Here is a 19,891-nt window from a genome sequence, read left to right as displayed (position 1 = left end):
GAAGAGAACTTAAAAATTAAAAGAACTGACAACCTGACATTTTCAGAACAACCCCCCACATACATACTCAACACACAAAGTATTGTCTCAGTTTTGTACAAAAGAAATACCAAAATAAATTCTTATGCAAAAAGAAAATGATCCCTGATGATTTCCCTAATGCAGAAAAAAACTGAAGAGCACAAAAAAGGGTTTAAAAATGTGAGTAAATCAACAGAAATTGCTTACAACACATAATCGAAAAGTTCTGAAGTTTTAAATTCATGTCAAATTAAACTACGTGAATAATTACACAAAATATAGGAGTAGGGTAAATGGGGTGAAAGGTATTAAGTTCCTTGAATTTTCCAGGAAGTAGTGAAAGTACTAATTAAAGTAGAATCATATAAGTTAAGGATATATATATCTGATGAAGGACTCATACCTAGAATATATAAAGAAAATTCAAAACTCAGGAATCCAAAAAATCCAATTAAAAAATGAACAAAAGACACAAAGAGACATTTCACCAAAGAGGATACATGGATGGCAAATAAGATGATAAAGGTGTTCAGCATCTTATCTGTTAGAGAAATGCAAATTATAAGCACAGAAAGATATCACTATATACCTAACAGGATAACTAAACAACAGCACATGCTGGTGAGGATGTGGAGAAAACGGAACGCTCATACACTGCTGGTAGGAATGCAGAACAGGAGAGCCCCTCCGGAAAACAGTTTGGCTGTTTCTGAAAAAAAACCCTCAGTGCATATTTGCCATATGACCCAGCAATTGCACTCCTGGGCACTTATTATAGAGAAATGAAAACATATGTCCACACAAAAACATGTACATAATTGCTCATAGCAGCTTCACCTATAAGAGTTAAAAAGTGGAAACCAACAAAATGTCCCCCAGTAAGTACATCCATACCCAGAATAATACTTAACAACGAGAAGGAACAAAATATTAAGATACACAGAAACTTGGAGGGATTATGCTGAGTGAAAAAAAACAATCTCAAACTGTCACATACATTATGATTATATTTTTATAAGAGTCTTGAATTGATTAAATTATAGAGATGGAAAAGGGTGCCAGGGTTAGGAATGGTGTGGAGTAGGGGGTTGGATATGAATATAAAGGGGTAGCAGAAGGGAGGTCTTTGTGGTGGTGAATAGATCAGTATTTAGATGGTGGTGGTAGTTACACAAATCTATACAAGTGGGAAAAAATGACACAAATTGAAAAAATTAACACACATTGTACCAGTATCAGTTTTGTGGTATGATATTTTACTATAATTAAGATATAACCATTGGAGGAAACTTGGTGAAATATACATAGGACTATACATATACTATATTGAAAACTTCCTGTGAATCTATACTTAATTCAAAATAATTTTTTTACGTTAATTCAAATAGGTTAAGGATACTGACTGTAATCTTTAGGGTGACCAATAAAAGAATAAAAAAATGAAGTATAAATAACATGCTAATAGAAGAAAAAGATAATATTAAAAAGTCAACTAATACAAAAAAGGCAAAAAAGAATAAGAAAACAAAAATGTCAAATTTAAATTTATCAATAATTACATTAAATATGAAGGGGTTAAATACTCAAAGACTGAAATTGTCAGATTGGATAACACAGTAAAATCCAAATGTATACTGTTTACCAAAGACACAGATTAATGATAAAAAAAGAGATACAGAAAAGATGAAAGTAGAAAGATGGAAAAAAGATACACAACACTTACATTAACCAAAAGAAGCCTGATACAGCTAAACTAATATCAGACAAGTAGATTTTAAGAAGCATCACTGAAGATAAAAAGGGACAATTCATAAAGGGTCAGTTCAACAGAAAGAAAAAACAGTAATCTAAAAAGATAGTCTCAAAACAGGTAGGGCAGGGACTTCCCTGGTGGTCCAGGGGTAAAGAATCCACCTGACAATGCAGGGGACGCGGGTTTGATACCTGCTCAGGGAACTAAGATCCCATATCATGCTGCAGGGCAACTAAGCCTGTGCGCCACAACTACTGAGCTCTCATGCCTGAAATAGAGCTCAGGTGCTGCAAACTACGGAGCCCAGACGCTCTGGAACCTGCAGGTCACAACTACAGTGCCCACGCACCCTGAAGCCTGCGCACCACAACTAGAGAAGAGGAAAACCCACATGCCACAGCTAGAGAGAAGCCTGCGTGACACAACTAGAGGGAGGCCCGCACACCACAACGAAGAGCCCGTGTGCCACAACTAAGACCCAGTGCAGCCAAACAAACAAATAAATAAATAATAAATCTTTAAGGAAAAAAAAAACAGGTAGGGCAAAAAGGACTCAGAATCCAAATAAGAAATAGGCAAATCCACAATCATAATTAGAGTTTATAACAAATCTCTCTCAGTAACTGACAGAATGAAAAAAAATCAATAAGGATATAGAAGATCTGAACAACATTCTAAATAAAGTTGACCTAATTGACAAATATAGAACATTGCACTCAACAACTGCTGGATGCTGAATTCTTTCCAAATACAAAGGAAATATTTATCTAAATAGACTATAGGTAGTTCAAAAAGCAAGTGTCAACAAATCCCAAAGAATAGATGACCTCTGATTACAGTAAATTAAGCTCAAAATCAATAACAGAAAGGTAACAAGAAAGCTAAAATATGTTAGTCAATCAAGCAATACATTTCCAAATAAACCATGGGTGAAAGCAATTATATTAAAATTTAAACATTTTGAATTAAATGATGATGAAGATACAACATACCAAAATTGTGGGATGCAGCAAAAGCAATGCTTAGAAAGAAATTCATAGACTTAAATGGATATATTAGAAAAAGATGGGGCTTCCCTGGTGGCACAGTGGTTGAGAGTCCGCCTGTCGATGCAGGGGACACGGGTTCATGCCCTGGTCTGGGAAGATCCCACATGCCATGGAGCGGCTGGGCCCGTGAGCCATGGCCGCTGAGCCTGCGCGTCCGGAGCCTGTGCTCCGCAACGGGAGACGCCACAACAGTGAGAGGCCCGCATACCGCAAAAAAAAAAAAAAAGAAAAAGATGAAAGATTAATAAATCAATGAGCTGAGCATCTGTATCAAAAAGCTAAAATAAAACACTATACCAAATCTGAAAAAAGGAAGAAAATAACATAGGTTAGACCAGAATTGAGGAAAAAATTTTTTAAATACAATAAAGAAAGCCAAAAGTTGGACTTTTGGAAGAAAAAGGATTAATAAAATAGATAAAACACCAGGAATGTTTCAGAAATTGGACTTTATTATAAATTTTTAAAAATTTTCTGGTCACCAAAAGATACAATTATGGGAGTCAAAAAGCAAAACACAAAGCAGAAAAAGACAACTGTAATACATATGCCCAACAAAAAAACTGTATTCAGAATATATAAAAAACCTTTGTCAGTCAATGAGAAAAGGACTGACAAAACAATAGAAAAGTGTGCAAAAAACTTAAACAGAAACTCCACAAAGGAGGATATCCAAATAACCAACAAGCATATGAAAAGGTACTCAACATCATCAGTCGTCAGGAAAATGCAAATTAAAACAATAATGTGATACTACAAGTACCGCTAGAGTGGCTAAAATTGGGGGGGGAGGGGGAAAGAAAATTAAAGCTGGCAGTACCAAGTATAAGCGATGATGTGGACAACAAGAATTTTCATACATTACAGTGAGAGCACAGACCTACAACTGCTTTGGGAAACAGTTGGGCAGAATCTACAAATGCTGAATATATACCTTAAGACCCAGAAATTTCACTCTAAAGTAAATATCCAAGAGAAATGCACAACTGTGAACATCAAAAGACATGCTAGAACATTCATGGCAATTTTATTTATAATACAGCCAAAAACTGGGGAAAACCCACAAAATTATAGTCAACAAAAAAAGGAAAAATATATTCATGCAACAAAAAATGAAAAGAACGACAGCTACATACAACAACCAAAAAGAATCTCACAGACACAAAGCGAAGACAAAGAAGCCAGGCAGAAAAGCATATATACTCAGATTGCATTATATAAAATTCAAATACTTATCTATGGGATGAAAGTCAAAATAGTGTATGATCTGACTTATATGTGGCATCTAAAAAAGCCAAACTCACAGAAACTAAGAGTAGATTGGTGGCTGCCAGGGGCTGGGAGAAATGGGGAGATGCTGGTTAAAGGATACAAACTTCCAGTTATAAGATGAAAAAATTCCAGGTATCTAATGGACAGCATGGTGACGACAGTTAACAATATTGTATTATATACTTGAAAGCTGCTAAGAGAATAGATTTTAAAAAGTCTTCACCTAACACACACATAAAGGGTTAATTATGTGAAGGGACAGATGTATTAACTAGCCTTACTCTGGTAAATAAGGGTAGCAAATATTTCAAATATCACGTTGTACATCTTAAACTTACACAATATTCTATGTCAACTATAACTCAAATAGGCTGGAAAAAATAGTGATTCCTTTGGGGTAGTTAGGACTGACTGAGGGGACACAGATTATTATGGAGTGCTGGTAACCTTCTATACCTTGATTTATGGGGAAGGTTATGTGTACATTCAATTTGTAAAAAATCCTTGAGCCATATAATCTTCACTTGATTGTATGTTTTTTTCTCAAAATTTTTTAAAGTTTACAAAGTAAGTGATACAATCAGAGCAGAGAACCTGGGGTACTCCAATGAATGATATACACATACACTTCTCTTAAAGAAAGAGGTAGTAGGAATAGCCTCTATGTATCAAGCTAAACCTTCTCTGACAGAAACTGATTAAAGTTCAATTACCCAGCATTCACCTGAAGTGAAGGAAAATAAAGAAGTGGATATCTGAAGATGAAGCTTAGTCTATTACTGTGATAGATTACCCTCCACAGGCTTGATACGGATTCAACTGGCTAATTCCCATTGCCAGAATAAATCTTTTAACAAGTGCTCAAGTCAAGATGAATCCTCAACAAATGTGTTTTGACCTCTGTAGCGCACCTAGATCTTTCTTCCTTAAAGATTATACATTTTTAAAGCTTGTATCATTTAATTGCACACCAAATTAGAAGAAAAAAATAATCTTTACTCTGTCTTACACTTTTACACTAAAGTAGTTTGACCCACCCTGGTACAAGGCTGATATAACTCTAAGTTTTTTTAATTATAAATTGTTTTTCATCTTTTTTCAATAATAATACCTATTCTTTAAAATTAATGTAATTCCAAACATACTCAGCAAGATCAACATCTTAATATTTTGATCATATGCATGTGGTTTATGCACTTAAGCTTAATCCAATAGAAAACTTTTCAAATACGTAGATTCACTTAACAAAAACTGCTACAAAATACTGAAATATTAACTTCTTAGGTTTTAGCTATCCCTTCTGTGTTGTTAACTGAAAAGGAAGTTAACATTATTAGCTCTATTTTCATGGCTAACATCAATCTTTCCAGAAGTACTTGTATTATTGTCTACAAAAATGACTGCTTAGGATCAAACTGAATTTCCCAAAGCATTTCTGTATAGATTGTCCAAACCTAATTTGTGGTCCGTTATTTTGACTTATTCTGAATTCAGAGTATAGCAATGAGAATACAACAACCCAAATGCTTACGTACATTTGATGAATACTGTATTTCTATCACTTAAAAGCTAAAATATGCATTATCTTGAATTAAACAAGAAAAATGACCACTGCTTTTGCAACCCTAGTTTTGGTAGATTTTAAACAAATTTATAAACATATTTTGCTAGTTCACTTTCCCAATTTTTTGTTTGTTTGTTACTCCCTCAACATAATGGAAAAATAAGAAGCAAGGCACTCTCTGGGGAATCTGCCATAACAGGTGCACCTCATAGAAATGCAGACTTTTTTTTTTTTTTTTTAATCTGCACCTTGTCTTTTCTTCTTGTAGAGCAAGGAAAGTGCTTATTTTCTTGTGAATTTACAAAAATGCTGTAAAACACTCTCTGGAACTGATCCCAAATATGAAATGCAAAGACGGATAGGATGCTGAGAGTATTCAATGAAATACAGCACCTAAAATGGTAGCAATAACAGGAAAAAAAATCTTATACATAATAGAGCTCCATTTCAAGTTTGGAACCAAGAGACGCCTCTTTTTTCATAAATCATTCAGTGAAATACTGAGTAGAGCACAACTCTGATGCATTATTGAACAGGCAAACCCCCTTGCACAGTAATTGATGGTGGCACTCTTGATTTAATGATCCTTATTTTTAAAGCTAATTAAAGAAATTGAGTTGCATGTTCAAAGCATATTAGCTTAATGTGACCAGACTATTTTGGACATAAAGTAGCTCACAGTTCCTGAGCTAAACAAGATACAAAATGCAACAGCAAGTTATAAGGGCGGGGTGGGGGGTTCAGATGAAACAAGCATAATTTTACATTTTCTATGAGACCTATCTTTAGTTCATTCAAATACTTATTCAGCACCTGAAATGTCCGAGACATTGGGCTCTAGGTGATGGGATGGTAATTAAAGCGGTGTCTGTGGTAGACTGTGAAAGAAAAGGCAACAAATTATTTTCAGCTCCTCTCAGCAAGAACAAGTCTATTTCCCCACCTTTGAATCAAATAAAAACGTTCTTGATGAAGTAGTAAAAATTATTAATTTTATTCGATATTGACTCTTACACGCACATCCTTTTAATACTCTGTTAAAAATGGTAAGTAAGTATAAAGTACTTCTGCTATACAAAAAAATACAATTGTCAGAAGAGAAGCACTACTGTTTGAGTTGCAAACTAAAACTATGCTATTTTTTTCATGGGCACCATATTACTTGAAAAAAATGACTTAAAACCAAAAATGATTATACAGGCTTCGGTATATGGCAGACAATTTCTCAAAAATAAACAAAGTATGCTTGTCACTTCAAGGAAAACAACTGACAGTAATTGTTGCCAGTAGTAAAATTTGAGCTTTCAAGTAAAAATGAGAATTTTGAAAAATTTGCATCTGCCTTCCTGAGCTTGACACTTTTCCATAATTTAAAGACTCCATTGATAAGATCAGAAGCAATATTAGCCAAGTGTAACTTTCTGATACTATATAGTGAAATGTGGAATGTAATTTTTCTATTTTTCAAATTTTCCAGATGACCAATATAATATAAAATTCTGCATGGATAATAAAAGTAAAAATTCAAAGCACGAGACAGATTTTACTGTAACAGAGTACAAAATGTTCACTGTTCTGGTTTCAGATTCCACGTTGTAACTAACCTTTAAGAAACTACCAAGAGTTTTGGTGTCCTGTTGAAGGAGGATATCCACAACCATCTGAAAAAGCTATATATACCCCTCCCCTTTTCCAGCTACATACTGATACTTGCATGAGGCCTGATTTTCTCATATACATCAACTAAAACAAAAAATGCAAACAGATCAAAGGCAGGAGACATGAGAATCCACTGTCTTCTACTGAGCCACGTTAAAGAGATGTGCAAAAATATAAAACAATGCCACTCTTCTAATTTTTAAAGGTAATCGGTTTATTACTGTTTTTAATAAGTAAATATTTACAATAGTTCTCAATTTTAATTTCTAACCTGATAAATACTGGTGGATAAAACCACAAAAACAGAAGCTCTTTGAGGTGCTTGGTAATTTTTAACAATGTAATGGGGTCATGAGGCCAAACTGAGAGTTGCTGCCTTAGAACATAAAATCTCAATAGGAGGAGGAAGCAATAAGCAGAGAACTGATATTTATTGAATGCCTGGTAAGCACTGGGCTTATGCCTTAGTTTTAAAATCCATGTTATTTAGTTCCCATTTTACAACTAAAGGAGGGAAAAAAAGGGGCTCAGTCAAGATAAATATATATTTTTTCATTTTAAGAAATCAACTCTGGCTTAAGATCATTTACTTATAAATATCAGTGCCAGAATACAAATCTGGATTGTGTCTGTCTCCAAACAAGACAACACTACAATACTGCCAGCACCTGAGATCAGATCATCAAAACGAAGGCCTCTAGATCACCAGGAAATCCTTAAATTATGTTCATTATACTGTTTAGGACAGTGAAACAAAAGACAACAGAGCTCTATGATTAAGACCTGGGCTCTGGAGTCAGCGTGCCTGCATTCAGATACTAACTCACTCCCCCACTTAACCTCTCTGTGCCTCCGTTTCCCCAGCTGCAAAATGAGGAAAATATTATCCTGTGCTTTACAGTATTGTTATAATGATGAAACAGGTAAAATCTACGTGGAATAGCTCCTGGCACACAGCAGGAATTCCATACATGTTAACTGCTATGATGATGATGAATGATGAGTGACACATCTTTTTCAAAATGGTTCCTACGAGAAAAATGAGGTGTCTTCAAAGTAACTTCAGTTATTTGGCTAGTTTATTTATGTTAAAAACTCGTTCTCTAGCAAGGAAAGTTATTAATGCACAAAACTTGTAAATATTCAACAACATTCACATACTCATTAATTAAGCAATCACTTATTGAGTTTGAGCAAAGTGTCATGTTAGGGACAAGGTATTCAAAGGTGAACATGGCATGGATTTTATCCCAAAAGTAGTAAATGGACTCCAAACAAACGTCCAAACAAATGAATTCTACAACTCCTGTTTACGCTTAAGAACAAATGGCGAGTGGCGCACAGCATATACACCACTAGTCTAGGCATGTGTGTTGATGTGTATTTGCAGAATGTCTTTCCTTTATTTAAATCTCAACACTTCTGTGCTTTCTTAACAAAATTTCCAAGGGAAAAAAATTTACAGAATGTAATTTGACCAAAAATAATATTCTTATCAAAGTACGCTGAAATTTTCTACATCAAAGGGGTAAAGGTATCAAAATTAAGTAACTTTATCTTTTTCAAATGCCATCACGAATTTCAGAAATTTTAAATCTAGACAAATGACATGTTAGAATGTTTGCAGTGTTTTTTCTATGTCCCACATTTCCAGAAGATAAAACTGATTCACTGTTCACAGTCTGCTTAGAGAAAAATAAAAATAAAACCTTCTAGACAAGTATAAATATATGGAAATGGGCATATGAAGACTGATGTTACTTTGCCATGTTGTCTCTCCATTCCACTATTACCTTTACCCAGTTCATTTACTTTAAAACCTAGCATAATTATAAACAAAAGCAGAATGAAACTTCTGATTTATATTAAAAAGGCCCTCTGATTAAAATCTGGTGGGAGAATTTGAGGGAAATGGCAAATCTTAATGAATTTGAATTTACAAAAGATTTAGTTTAAATTCATTTCCTTTAGGAATGTTATTAACTGTTTTTTCAACTTATTTGCTCCTTTAAATTACAGAACTAGGATTTAGAAACAGTGTAAATTAGAAGTTAAAAAAAAGCATTGGCTTCAGGGTCAGACAGACCTGGATTCTTCCCCTAAATCTACCAATGAATAATTGTGTGGTCCAGATTAAGTTATATAACCTCTCTAAACCCCAATTTCCTCACTGGACAAAATGGGGATAAAACCCATCTCAAAAAGCTGATGGACTGGTTAAATGAGACAAAGTCCACAGCACACAATGGCTTCCTAAAAGTAATTGTTCTTGTTGCTGTTGCTATATTGCAAATGCAAATCAACCTCTATTGTTCTAAATTCTTGGGTTATAAAACTGATTTACATTATACCCAGTAAATTTCACATTTTTTCCCTCTTCTCCAAAGACCATTTAACTTTGTCACAAAAACACCATACAATTAGCACCATTTGCTGTTTTAGACACACATGCATACCCAATAGCAAGATGGTGTTGCATTTTAATCCAGCACTGTATAAAAAGCTTGAACACTGCCTTCTTGCCCAGGATAAAACAAGAATTTTAGTCCCTTCAAAGGCTCTATATTTACAAACTTTTAGTTAAAGGAACAAACATTTAAAAGCTGTTATTGTACCAAAAATAAAGTATTTGAAATTCCTACAGTAAATAAACTTTATGGTAAATGTAAAAACATGAGACTCAACTCCTCCTCTCATAACTTCTCCTAGATAACGTACATTGAAGTCTCAAGAAACAGACACTTTCCTGTTAGGCGGCTGCAATGCTCTCTCATAAAAGCAAAACCGTTTCAGGGGTAAGAAAAATAGTTTTTTCATTTTCACAGGCAACATCAACTGGGAAGAATTCCAGTCGATTTCTCATACTTCCTGTTAATGGGGTTGAGGCGTATCTTCTTTCTCTCCATTCCCCTTCCCCCATACCCAGTCATAATTTAACCTAGGCATTCTTGGGAGAGAGTAGCCATTTCCCCTTTCCTGACAGCAAGCCTACAGGTGAATTATCTTCATTTCAGTCTCAAATTAGAAACCATCCACACAAGGGTTATGTTTTCATCTTTTACCTAAGTAATAAAATAAAGCTGAGGAAATACAGGCATCTCTGCTCTTTGAGACATGAATTACACAAAACAGCATCTTTTTGAGGACCAAAGTCAAAAGAGAGCAACCAAGTACTCAGTTATCAAAATTCTCAACTTTCCAACAACCTAAAAAACATAAATGTAAGAAAGTGTCAGAGGTGAGGATGTTACTGCTTAAAAGCAGCATACCTCGACACTTTGGCCATGAACGTGATGTATCAGTCCTACAAACACAGAAGAGTGGCTCTCTGGGCAGGCCTCAGGATGGTGGTGTTTCACCCAATACCCTCTGCTTATGTCAGATATTTGAAAGTAACCCTAGGACACACTGACTACCTGTTTCTTTAGGTTCTATAAAGTGCGCTCCTGTTTTAAGACAGTATAAGAAAAAAAATACATGGGGTACATTACTTCATGTACTCTTCTGCAGAAAAGCCGTCGCTAAATTAGTGTGTATTCTTAGTGTATTTCATTCTTAGAAAGATGAAAGAAATAGTCCTTTGAAGTATAAGTCACGTGTTTTACAATTATAATTGAGGGTCTTATCCATCAAAAATGTCATTAAAACCTATACCTTTGTTTTATGCTGTGTGTTTTTACTACAACCTTTAAAATGTGGAGAAATAAAAATACGTAAATAAAATGATTGTTAAAAGACTGTATTTAATAGTGTGGTTAAAAGATCAAGTTGATACAACTTCAACTTGATACAATAAAATTTGACATAGAAAGTTGAATGCAAAAGAGCAAAGATGATAAAAACCAAACCAAAAAAAAAGAAAAAAACTCAAAAAACAACAAAAAAAATCTTACCTTAATAAATCCTTTATAATCTGGCTCCAAAGTTTCCTCCCTTGCCAGTAGCCTCACATATTCTATTGCTCTGATAATACAGGTATGTATGTGACTCTGTACCAGGGTTTCTCAACCTCAGCACTGAACACCCCCTAAACCCCACACTTCTTTGTTTTGAGGGGCTATCCTTTACACTGAGGATGTTCAGCAGCATCCCTGGACTCTACCCATTACGTGCCAGTAGCAATGGCCCCCACAGCCCACATGCTGCAACAATCAAAAGTGTCTCCAGATATTGCCCGATGTCCCCTGGAGAGGGAGAATGTAAAATCCCCATTTGAGAACTGCTCTATACTCTTCTAACCACTGTTTCCACTACCTGAAATAACTTCCCCCATCTCTGCAGAAAACTCCTACTCATTTTCAAGACCTATTTTACATGTTACTTCCAGTGTGAAGTTTAGTTTTCCTCTAATCAAAGTTAGTAATTTCTTCCTCTTTCTTCCTCTTATACCACTCACATTCTTGTTTTTCTATTTTTTCTATATTTTTTCTATATTTCCCTCTAGATGGTGAGAACCTCCACCTTACTTATTCATTGTGTTTTTGATTATTTTAGGTGTTCAACAAGGTTTATTAATAAATGATTATGAGCTTTCTATAAAATAACCATGAGCTCCCATAATGTTCCCATTGCCAAGGGGAAATCTGGTTCATAGAATGATGTCTCACGTTGAGCAATATATAATTATCTGGTTCTTTTTTGCCTTTGTCCTGGGAAATGAGAAATAAATTCTATACTAAATTTTAGCAACCCAAGATTCTTGGTATATCTAATTGTCTAATATTTTTATTTGATCTTTATTTAGATTTACCTTTGAATCATCTATTAGGATGCTTTGCCTTCAGGAGTTGTTCCAAATTCTTTTTGGAATGTGAACAGATAAAACTTAGGAACACAGAAATATAAAACCACAATTTGATACCATGAAGACCGTATTTTCCAAGAATAAAAATGAAAAAGATGGACTGAATTACTGTGATCTACACTGAACAGTAATTTCCAACACTGGTTCTATATTAAATCAGCATCTCTCCAATTATTTCAAGAGATGTCATAAAATTTCCAAAGAAAAACTTGGAAATTTCCAAAGAAAAACTTGGAAAAATCTGGTTTAATTTTGTGTGTAAATACACTATGCATCTAGATGATATATATGTAAGCCAACACTTTGCTGGGAGAAAGGTTAATGAACCAGGATCCTGGAAATATCAAACAAGAACAACAACAAAATAACAACTGTCATACTCCAAAAAGGCTGGAAATCACTGACAAGGAGAAACCTCCAGAATATTCTATCCCCCCAAGGCTAGTCTTCCATATCAGCAGCTTTTGTAGCCTGCATATCCACATCATTTTTTCAATGTTGGACTTGGTCTCTGTGGCCATAATTTTTTTAAAAAATCTTAGCAATGACAATTTTTAAATATTAATTCTAACTTATAAATATCAATTCTAACTTTCTAATGATATTAATCATTTTAATTCACAGTTTCCCTATAAAAAACTCAGGATAAAAAGACATTTAACTTAGTGCCCATAGTTAATTCAGAAAGCAAGGCGATTAATTAATCAGGAAAGCAGCATCCACCTATATTGGAATAGAGAAACATCACGGAATAAATATTCAAATCCAATATCCTTGTGGCTGACAAGTTTCTATTATTAAACTGCTAACATATTTATTTCCTCCACAATAGCTGGATTTTTGTCATGAATATGCATTAAGCCCTGCAGTTATTAGCCCTGATGACTAGGTGACAGTGAGGACACTACTTGAGAATTTGCATTTGACAGATCATTGACACAAAGTCACAGTTCCCTTTTTTTTTCCCCTCTTCACTTAAACAGGAATCATGCAATAGGAAATGAACTGGAGCTATTAGAGATTATTCAGGTTTAATAGCACACATCCTTTTAGCTGGCATTAAAACAATATACAATGTGGCAGAGTTAAACAGAGGCATCAATTATACTCTCAGACCTGTTAATATTTTTGACAATATTTAAATAGCACATCCCTTCAGGGCATGGCTTTTTTGCCCTCTCAGTTACACACCTGTCAAGTGTTTAACTTGCCAAAGGGAAACAGTTTGATTTCTAAGGGCAGTCTTAATACAGAAGAAGCAAATTGGAAAAATTAAACATTATTGAATAGAAGTAATGGGAAGGAAAAATCTGAAGGGAAAAAAATAGTAGGCTTAATTCAACATGGCATGTCGGCATCTGTCATTAAGGCAACAATATGATCATGTTCCCAATATGGTGCATATACCTTGGGCTTTTCAATTATTCCCTCCCTTTGCTTTTTAAAAGACAGAATGATGGCAGGGGAAAATCAAAGGGGTCAACATTTCCAGTAATAATAAAAAAGATGGAAATGGTAACTTGCTCCTATTGTGCATATAAAATTATACATTTGAAAACGTAAGTTAGGTATAAGATAATAAATAAAAGCTAGACATGCATCAGATTTGTGTAGCTACTGGATTAAAAACACAAACCAAATGTCACTCCTTAGATGCATTACTTAAATATTAAGTTATAAATATCAATAAATTAGCAGTTGGTAAACTATATAGAAAATTTAAATCTAACATGATAACGTCTAGAATATTTAATGTTTAAACTTTAAAACAGAAAATATTATTTTAAGTTTTTGAAAATTTTCTCTAGTCACGCAAGGAAAAGAAATTGGTTAAGTTAACAAATGAAACTGAATTGGTAAAGAACGGAGAGTAAAGTGAAGAGTCACAAAAAAATGTGGGAAATTATCAATAGTTTCAAGCAACATAAAGTCATGGCATCTAGGGCATTTCTACCCTTGGGGGCAGGGGGAGATGTGAGATAAGCTGCAGGGTCAAATAAGGGAAAGGGCTGTGCCTTGGCAGCCAAGAAGCATGAGTTGTAGCTCTGGTTCTACTCTCCTAAACCACTCTGCTGTAATAAGCAGGGGGAAGAACGGATGGTTTCTTTGGTCCCTTTCAGTATTTGAAGGGGTGACCAATGAGCCAAAAAGTCCAAAGTCATGTAAGACACGCCTACAGAATTCACAAACATCACAGCTTACGTAGCCTTGAAATACAGTTGACCCTTGAACAACACAGAGGGTAGGGGCATGGCACCACCCCACACACAGTCGAAAATCCACGTATAACTCTGAATCCCCCAAAACTTAACTACTAAGAGCGTACTGTTAACCGGAACTCTTACCCATAACATAAACTGTCACTTAACACATATTTTGTATGTTCTATGTATTATATACTGTATTCCTACAATAAACTAGAGAAAAGAAAATGCTATTAAGAAACGTCATAAGGAAGAGGAAGTACATCTATGTGCAGTTCTAATCCATGGTGTTCAAGGGTCAACTGTATACTAGCTTCTAACATTTAATACAATGAGATGACACTGTCCATAGACCTAGACTATGAGGCTCAATAATATTATGCTCAATAATTTCCAAAGAAATTTCAGCTGAATCATGTGGGACCCAAACAGTTTTAGAGCCCATATTCTACTTCCATTCCAAAAAGATAAAACAAGCTCAACAACAAGTAGGCCCATTTCTCTCCTCCTTTCAGCAGACATGGTAAGTATGAAAGCTATTCTCCTTACATAAGGCTGGCTAGCAGGGAAATTTCAACAGTTGCCTCACTGGACTAATGGTATTCCCTAACACACTTACTAGTACTTTTTCTTGCAACTTTTCATCTCATTCTAATCATATTTTCACATAATACAATAAGAGGAGACATCTTCACACTCTTTAAAAACCAGATAATTTTCCACACCATAATTACACTAATATTCATGATATTGGTTTCTCCAAAAGTGTGCCAATTCATTTTGAAAATGAGTACCTAAAACTAATCTTTTCAATAATTTACAAAGGAAACAAACACAACTACATATAATGAAACTACCTCTTTTTCTGAATTCATGGCCATAACTTTTAAAATCATTAGGTAGAAATTCACTTGAGAAAAATATTTTTAGACATTCTTCTTGATCTACTTACTTAATTTTGGGGGGGGGCTACTAAAATATCTAGATTAAGAAGTTATATGACACTAAACAAATTCTTTCTCTGTTGCTACTATTTGTTCTCTTTGCATTAGGCATATTTTGGGTTTTTTGTTAATTGGAGCTGTTCTTTCACTGAATTATGAAACTAGTCTATAGGTTTCATTTTAAACTTTTAAGGCAGAATATTTGCTAGCAAGTCATCCATAAATATCAGATTAATGCTAAAAACATCAGAATGAGTATTAACTTGGACTAAAGACATAATTAGACTGACTTCAAACCTTGTGAGGATAGCAACCATTTAAAAAATATTTTTTAAAAACCTGAGAAATGGTGATTAAGTAAGTTCAAAGACCATCTGACTCCAGTTTTCATTCTGTCATTGTGATATGTTTCAATTTTAATATAAATGCCAGGACTTTTTAATATTCATAATTTTTACAGGAATAAAACACTGTGTTACATTTAGAAGTCCTAATGTTTATCACCATCTGATGCTGTCATGGGAGCAATTGCTACTTACACTCTTTTCAGAAGTGAGAATTGCAATTCCTCTAACTGATGACAATGTAATTACTCCGTTTACTGTCAAAATAGAGGTGATTTCCCTTCCTCACATACATGATTACACATGCAAATCCAGGCTCATCTGAAATCATGTAAGTTTACTGAGTGTCTGAATCTGAATGAGCAAGATCACATGAACCATGAGTCCTAGTGATGATGGAAACCAAGCTACAGTCATCCACCCTAAACATATTTTCATCATCCCCTTCTCCTGCAGGAACTCATTCTTCCGTATCCACACAGCCTTCAACACAATGTCATATCATCTACAATACACTGCAACAACTGTCACAAAAATAACTGGGGGTGGGGGGAAGCCACAGTTAATCTGAATGTCTCATTTGGAAGTTTAAATCAGGAGCCCCCAATCCCCCGGCCACGGACTGGTACCGGCCCACGGCCCATTAGGAACCGGACCGCACAGCAGGAGGTGAGCGGCGTGTGAGCGAGGGAAGCTCCCTCTGTCGCTCCCCACTGCTCCCCATCGCTCGCATTACCGCCTGAACTATCCCCACCCCCACCCCCCGCGTCCGTGGATAAACTGTCTTCCACAAAACCGGTCCCTGGTGCCAAAAAGGTTGGGGACTGCTGGCTTAAATGACTGCATTAACTATTCATTAACACGTACAAAAATCAGCCTTTCAGAAAAACACGAGACTTTCACAAGCTCTACGCAACACCACAAAGGCCTCCTGTGAGTGCACCATGTCTTACCTGGTCTTTCAGCTGCTGTACAGAAGTCTGCAGGTTCAGAATCTGGCTGAAGAGTGGGCTCTGCAACACTGACTTGAGAAGGTTCAGTTTGTCTTCATTTGCTACATCCCCGCGCTCCCGCAGCTTGGCCTGCAAGCGCTCTGCCGCCTGCAGGGCCCGATTTTTGTCTAAACCAAAGAGCCACATTAGACAGTAACAGGATTTGAAAGACAGGCATCAAACCATGCTTATAGAAATCCTAAAGCTATTCCTTTCCAGAGCTCAAAATTGACTCAGAAAAAAAAGAAGGGTCTAAAACATGTCACTACGAATATATTCTTCAAACCTTGAAATCTCTAGTAAGAAAGTTTGACAGCAGCGAACTGGTTATAGTGTATGCTACATGCAACTAATTGTAAAGTACAGAAACTAATTCAGATGAAGCATATTTGAGTTCCAATACCAGGTATTTCATCTCTAATGAAAACCAAACACTCTGTCATCTTGTAAATGCTGACATTTCCACTTTTTAAAAAAACTTATATGTAAGAAAAATTAGAAGTACAGCTAATAAGTGGAGGTGAATAATGTTACTGATGAGTTGTAACATCCAAATATGACAATTTCATACATTAAGGGGCAAAGCACTGTATATTTGTGAATTTACTTGAAAATACATCACAATAATGCATATCCCTTCAAAACCACAATTTTTTAGTATTTTAAATGTCTTACCCCCAAAGTAAGATATTTGCCAAAGTAAATGTCTTGAATTAGCATATCCTTAATAATCCTAGCATCTTGCAAGCATGCTTCTACCAGATAGTGAGTTTCTACCACATATAACAGTTAAAAATATCTCCCCAAACCCTACTCTCGCTCTCTTTCTCTCCCTTACTTGTAAGTGAAGCCACATTAGTTTTTAAAAAAATGGAGACTGCTCAGATATATGTCCTAACAGATTCATGATGGTAACAAGTGCGTCTATTAAAATATATTTGCCATATCATAGTAATCGAAAAGAGTGAGAATTATCACCAGAGTCATTTTTGATAGCACCAAATGTAGAATTATGCAGGAATGGGGAAATTAAAACATGAATCAATGTCGACCATGAGTTCACAAACACAAATTTAAAGAAACAATATTTACTCATATAGTAGGTCCCCTATACATTAACCTTCAAGTTGTGAACTTTCAAAGAATGCGAACGTGCATCTGGTTCCAGCAAGGAACCAGAACCTGTGCCATCAACGTCAGGCATGAGTGAAACTGCAGCTTGCCCTCCATCTCCTATTGCTGACGATCCTTCAGCTCCACCATCTCCCACCTCCTCTCCCTCCTCCAGTCAGTAACTCTTCTTGCCTGTTCACTCGATGCCAGCCCCTGTACGCCAGCTGTTGGACTGTACTAATGTACTTTTCAAGATACTATAATGTAAGATTAAAAATGTTTTCTTTATTTTGTTTGCTTGTTTTTTACGTATTATATGTGTGAAACGTATTATAAACCTATTACAGTACAGTACTATATAGCCGATTGTGTTAGTTGGGTACCTAGGCTAGCTTTGTTGGACTTACAAACAAATTGGATTTATGAACCTGCTCTCGTAATGGAACTCGTCCGGATGTAGGGGACTTACTGTATGCAGAATTTAAAAGCAAATAATAGTGAAGATATGCATGAGAATTTTATTCTGGGTCATATTTCCCATGGTATCTCAGAATACAAATCTAGTATTAATTCCCATGTCAATTCTTGAAAAGTATACAACTCAGTAATAACTTACAGAATGAAGATTATAAGGTAATGGTTTATATAATTCTGTATTTCCCCTTTGCTGTCCACTTTCTTATGAGGAACTTTCCTATGTGGACTGGTAGTCTTTATGATTTGTGACTTTAGTATAAAATAGGTGATGCAGGAAATGTACACCCATGCATTCTTATTACGGGCATAGTACCAGGAACAAAAGTCAAAGTAATGATCCCCATGATCACAAAAACAGCTCCTTCTCCTCTCCTGCCACCCACTCTCCCCACCCTTCCCTCAAAACCTGCAGGTGTCAAGCCACCAGCCATGATCATCAAGGCACCGAAGTGAAATCCAGATACCTTCCAATAATCATACCCAAAGAGTTCCCTGGAAAAGGTGAGGACTGCGGTGCCCGACGAGGGACGATGAGGGACTGGGTGTACCATACCTGATATACCTGAAACTAGTTCTATAAACTAGCTTCTCTAAAACTAAAGAGCAGTGTGAAAAAAAGATTAACACATGAGTCTAGAAAATTTGGATATTTCAACCTAAATTATCTCAAGCAGAAATTAAACTGCCTTAAATTGTCACTCGAGTTTGTCAACCTAAGTGTTTGTTACTGTTATTTTTACCAACTTAAAAGCAAAGCTCAGTAGTATTTCACCTGCCAAGAATAAATTAAAAATAAGACACAGGCAATGATCTTTCAGTATTAAAAAAATTGTTAAAACTTTTGGTGCTATCCAGAAACAAACATTAACCAGAACTGGTTTCATAAATCAGAACTGGGTTTACATTAAGTTTTAATAAAACCCATAATTGGTAGAACATTTCATATACTCTCAACTTTTGCTTATAAATGATGTGTTTTTGAAACACTTCATATGAAATCATCCAAATATAGAAACACATTACCCTAGTACAATGCTAGTGGATAAAAAAAAAATTTACTAAGTTACTATAGACAGAATCCAGATATGTAGAACACACCATATTTCAAAGATCCCAATGGAAGGAGTTTCAATTATTATCAAAATGGTCAGGAAGAAACAGGTCTTACCTATAGTTTCTAACATTTTCCACAAGTTCAGTGTCCTTCTCTACAATGATTATAAACAGCAACTACAAGGAACTCTAGGGAGAAAAGAAAATGGAATGGTTATGTTTTACAACTTTAAAATTATATTCTAAAACCAAATACTCTAAAAAGCACTTGATACTACTATGATTCCTTTGACCATTAAAATCTTGTTGAGGTAACTTAAGATAGTTTTCTTTATAGGCCAAAAAAGTAATCATTTTAGGATTTATTCAAAATTATCTTATATTTGCAGATAATACTTGTATAATAAGGTAAAAGGCATAAAATCTGTTTTAAATAAGATAGTAGAAGTATCCAAAATATTTCCTTAAGAGCTTCTCAACACAGACCACTATAACCTTGGATTCACTTACAGATCTTTACCCAAAGAGGAAGGCATTTACTTGGCTCCGCATGAGAAATTCCGTAGGCAAAAAAATAAATAAAATGTAAAAAACAGAATAGGGCTCCCCTGGTGGCGCAGTGGTTGAGAGTCCACCTGCCGA

General features: G+C 35.2%; 1 protein-coding gene across 7 annotated transcripts in view; it reads right to left on the bottom strand.

Annotated features, from left to right (window-relative positions):
* Nucleotides 1-19,432, bottom strand: part of MPDZ (multiple PDZ domain crumbs cell polarity complex component) — a 131,645-nt gene extending 112,213 nt beyond the window's left edge. For 6 of the 7 annotated variants that reach the window (XM_065878955.1, XM_065878958.1, XM_065878960.1 and 3 more), the window contains exons 1-2: nucleotides 19,365-19,380; nucleotides 16,568-16,734 (exon numbers count right to left, since the gene is read on the bottom strand). In XM_065878955.1, the coding sequence (XP_065735027.1) occupies nucleotides 16,568-16,734; nucleotides 19,365-19,380 (183 nt within the window). Of the gene's footprint in view, nucleotides 1-16,567; nucleotides 16,735-19,364 lie in introns of all 7 variants that reach the window. The other variant, XM_065878953.1, reaches the window with a different exon arrangement.
* Between the last annotated feature and the right edge of the window lie 459 nt (nucleotides 19,433-19,891).

This window comes from Phocoena phocoena, chromosome 6, assembly GCF_963924675.1.
Source record: "Phocoena phocoena chromosome 6, mPhoPho1.1, whole genome shotgun sequence".
Taxonomy (NCBI): domain Eukaryota; kingdom Metazoa; phylum Chordata; class Mammalia; order Artiodactyla; family Phocoenidae; genus Phocoena; species Phocoena phocoena.
The sequence above is the reverse complement of the archived record's forward strand: the minus strand, read 5'-3'. Positions and strand labels throughout refer to the sequence as shown.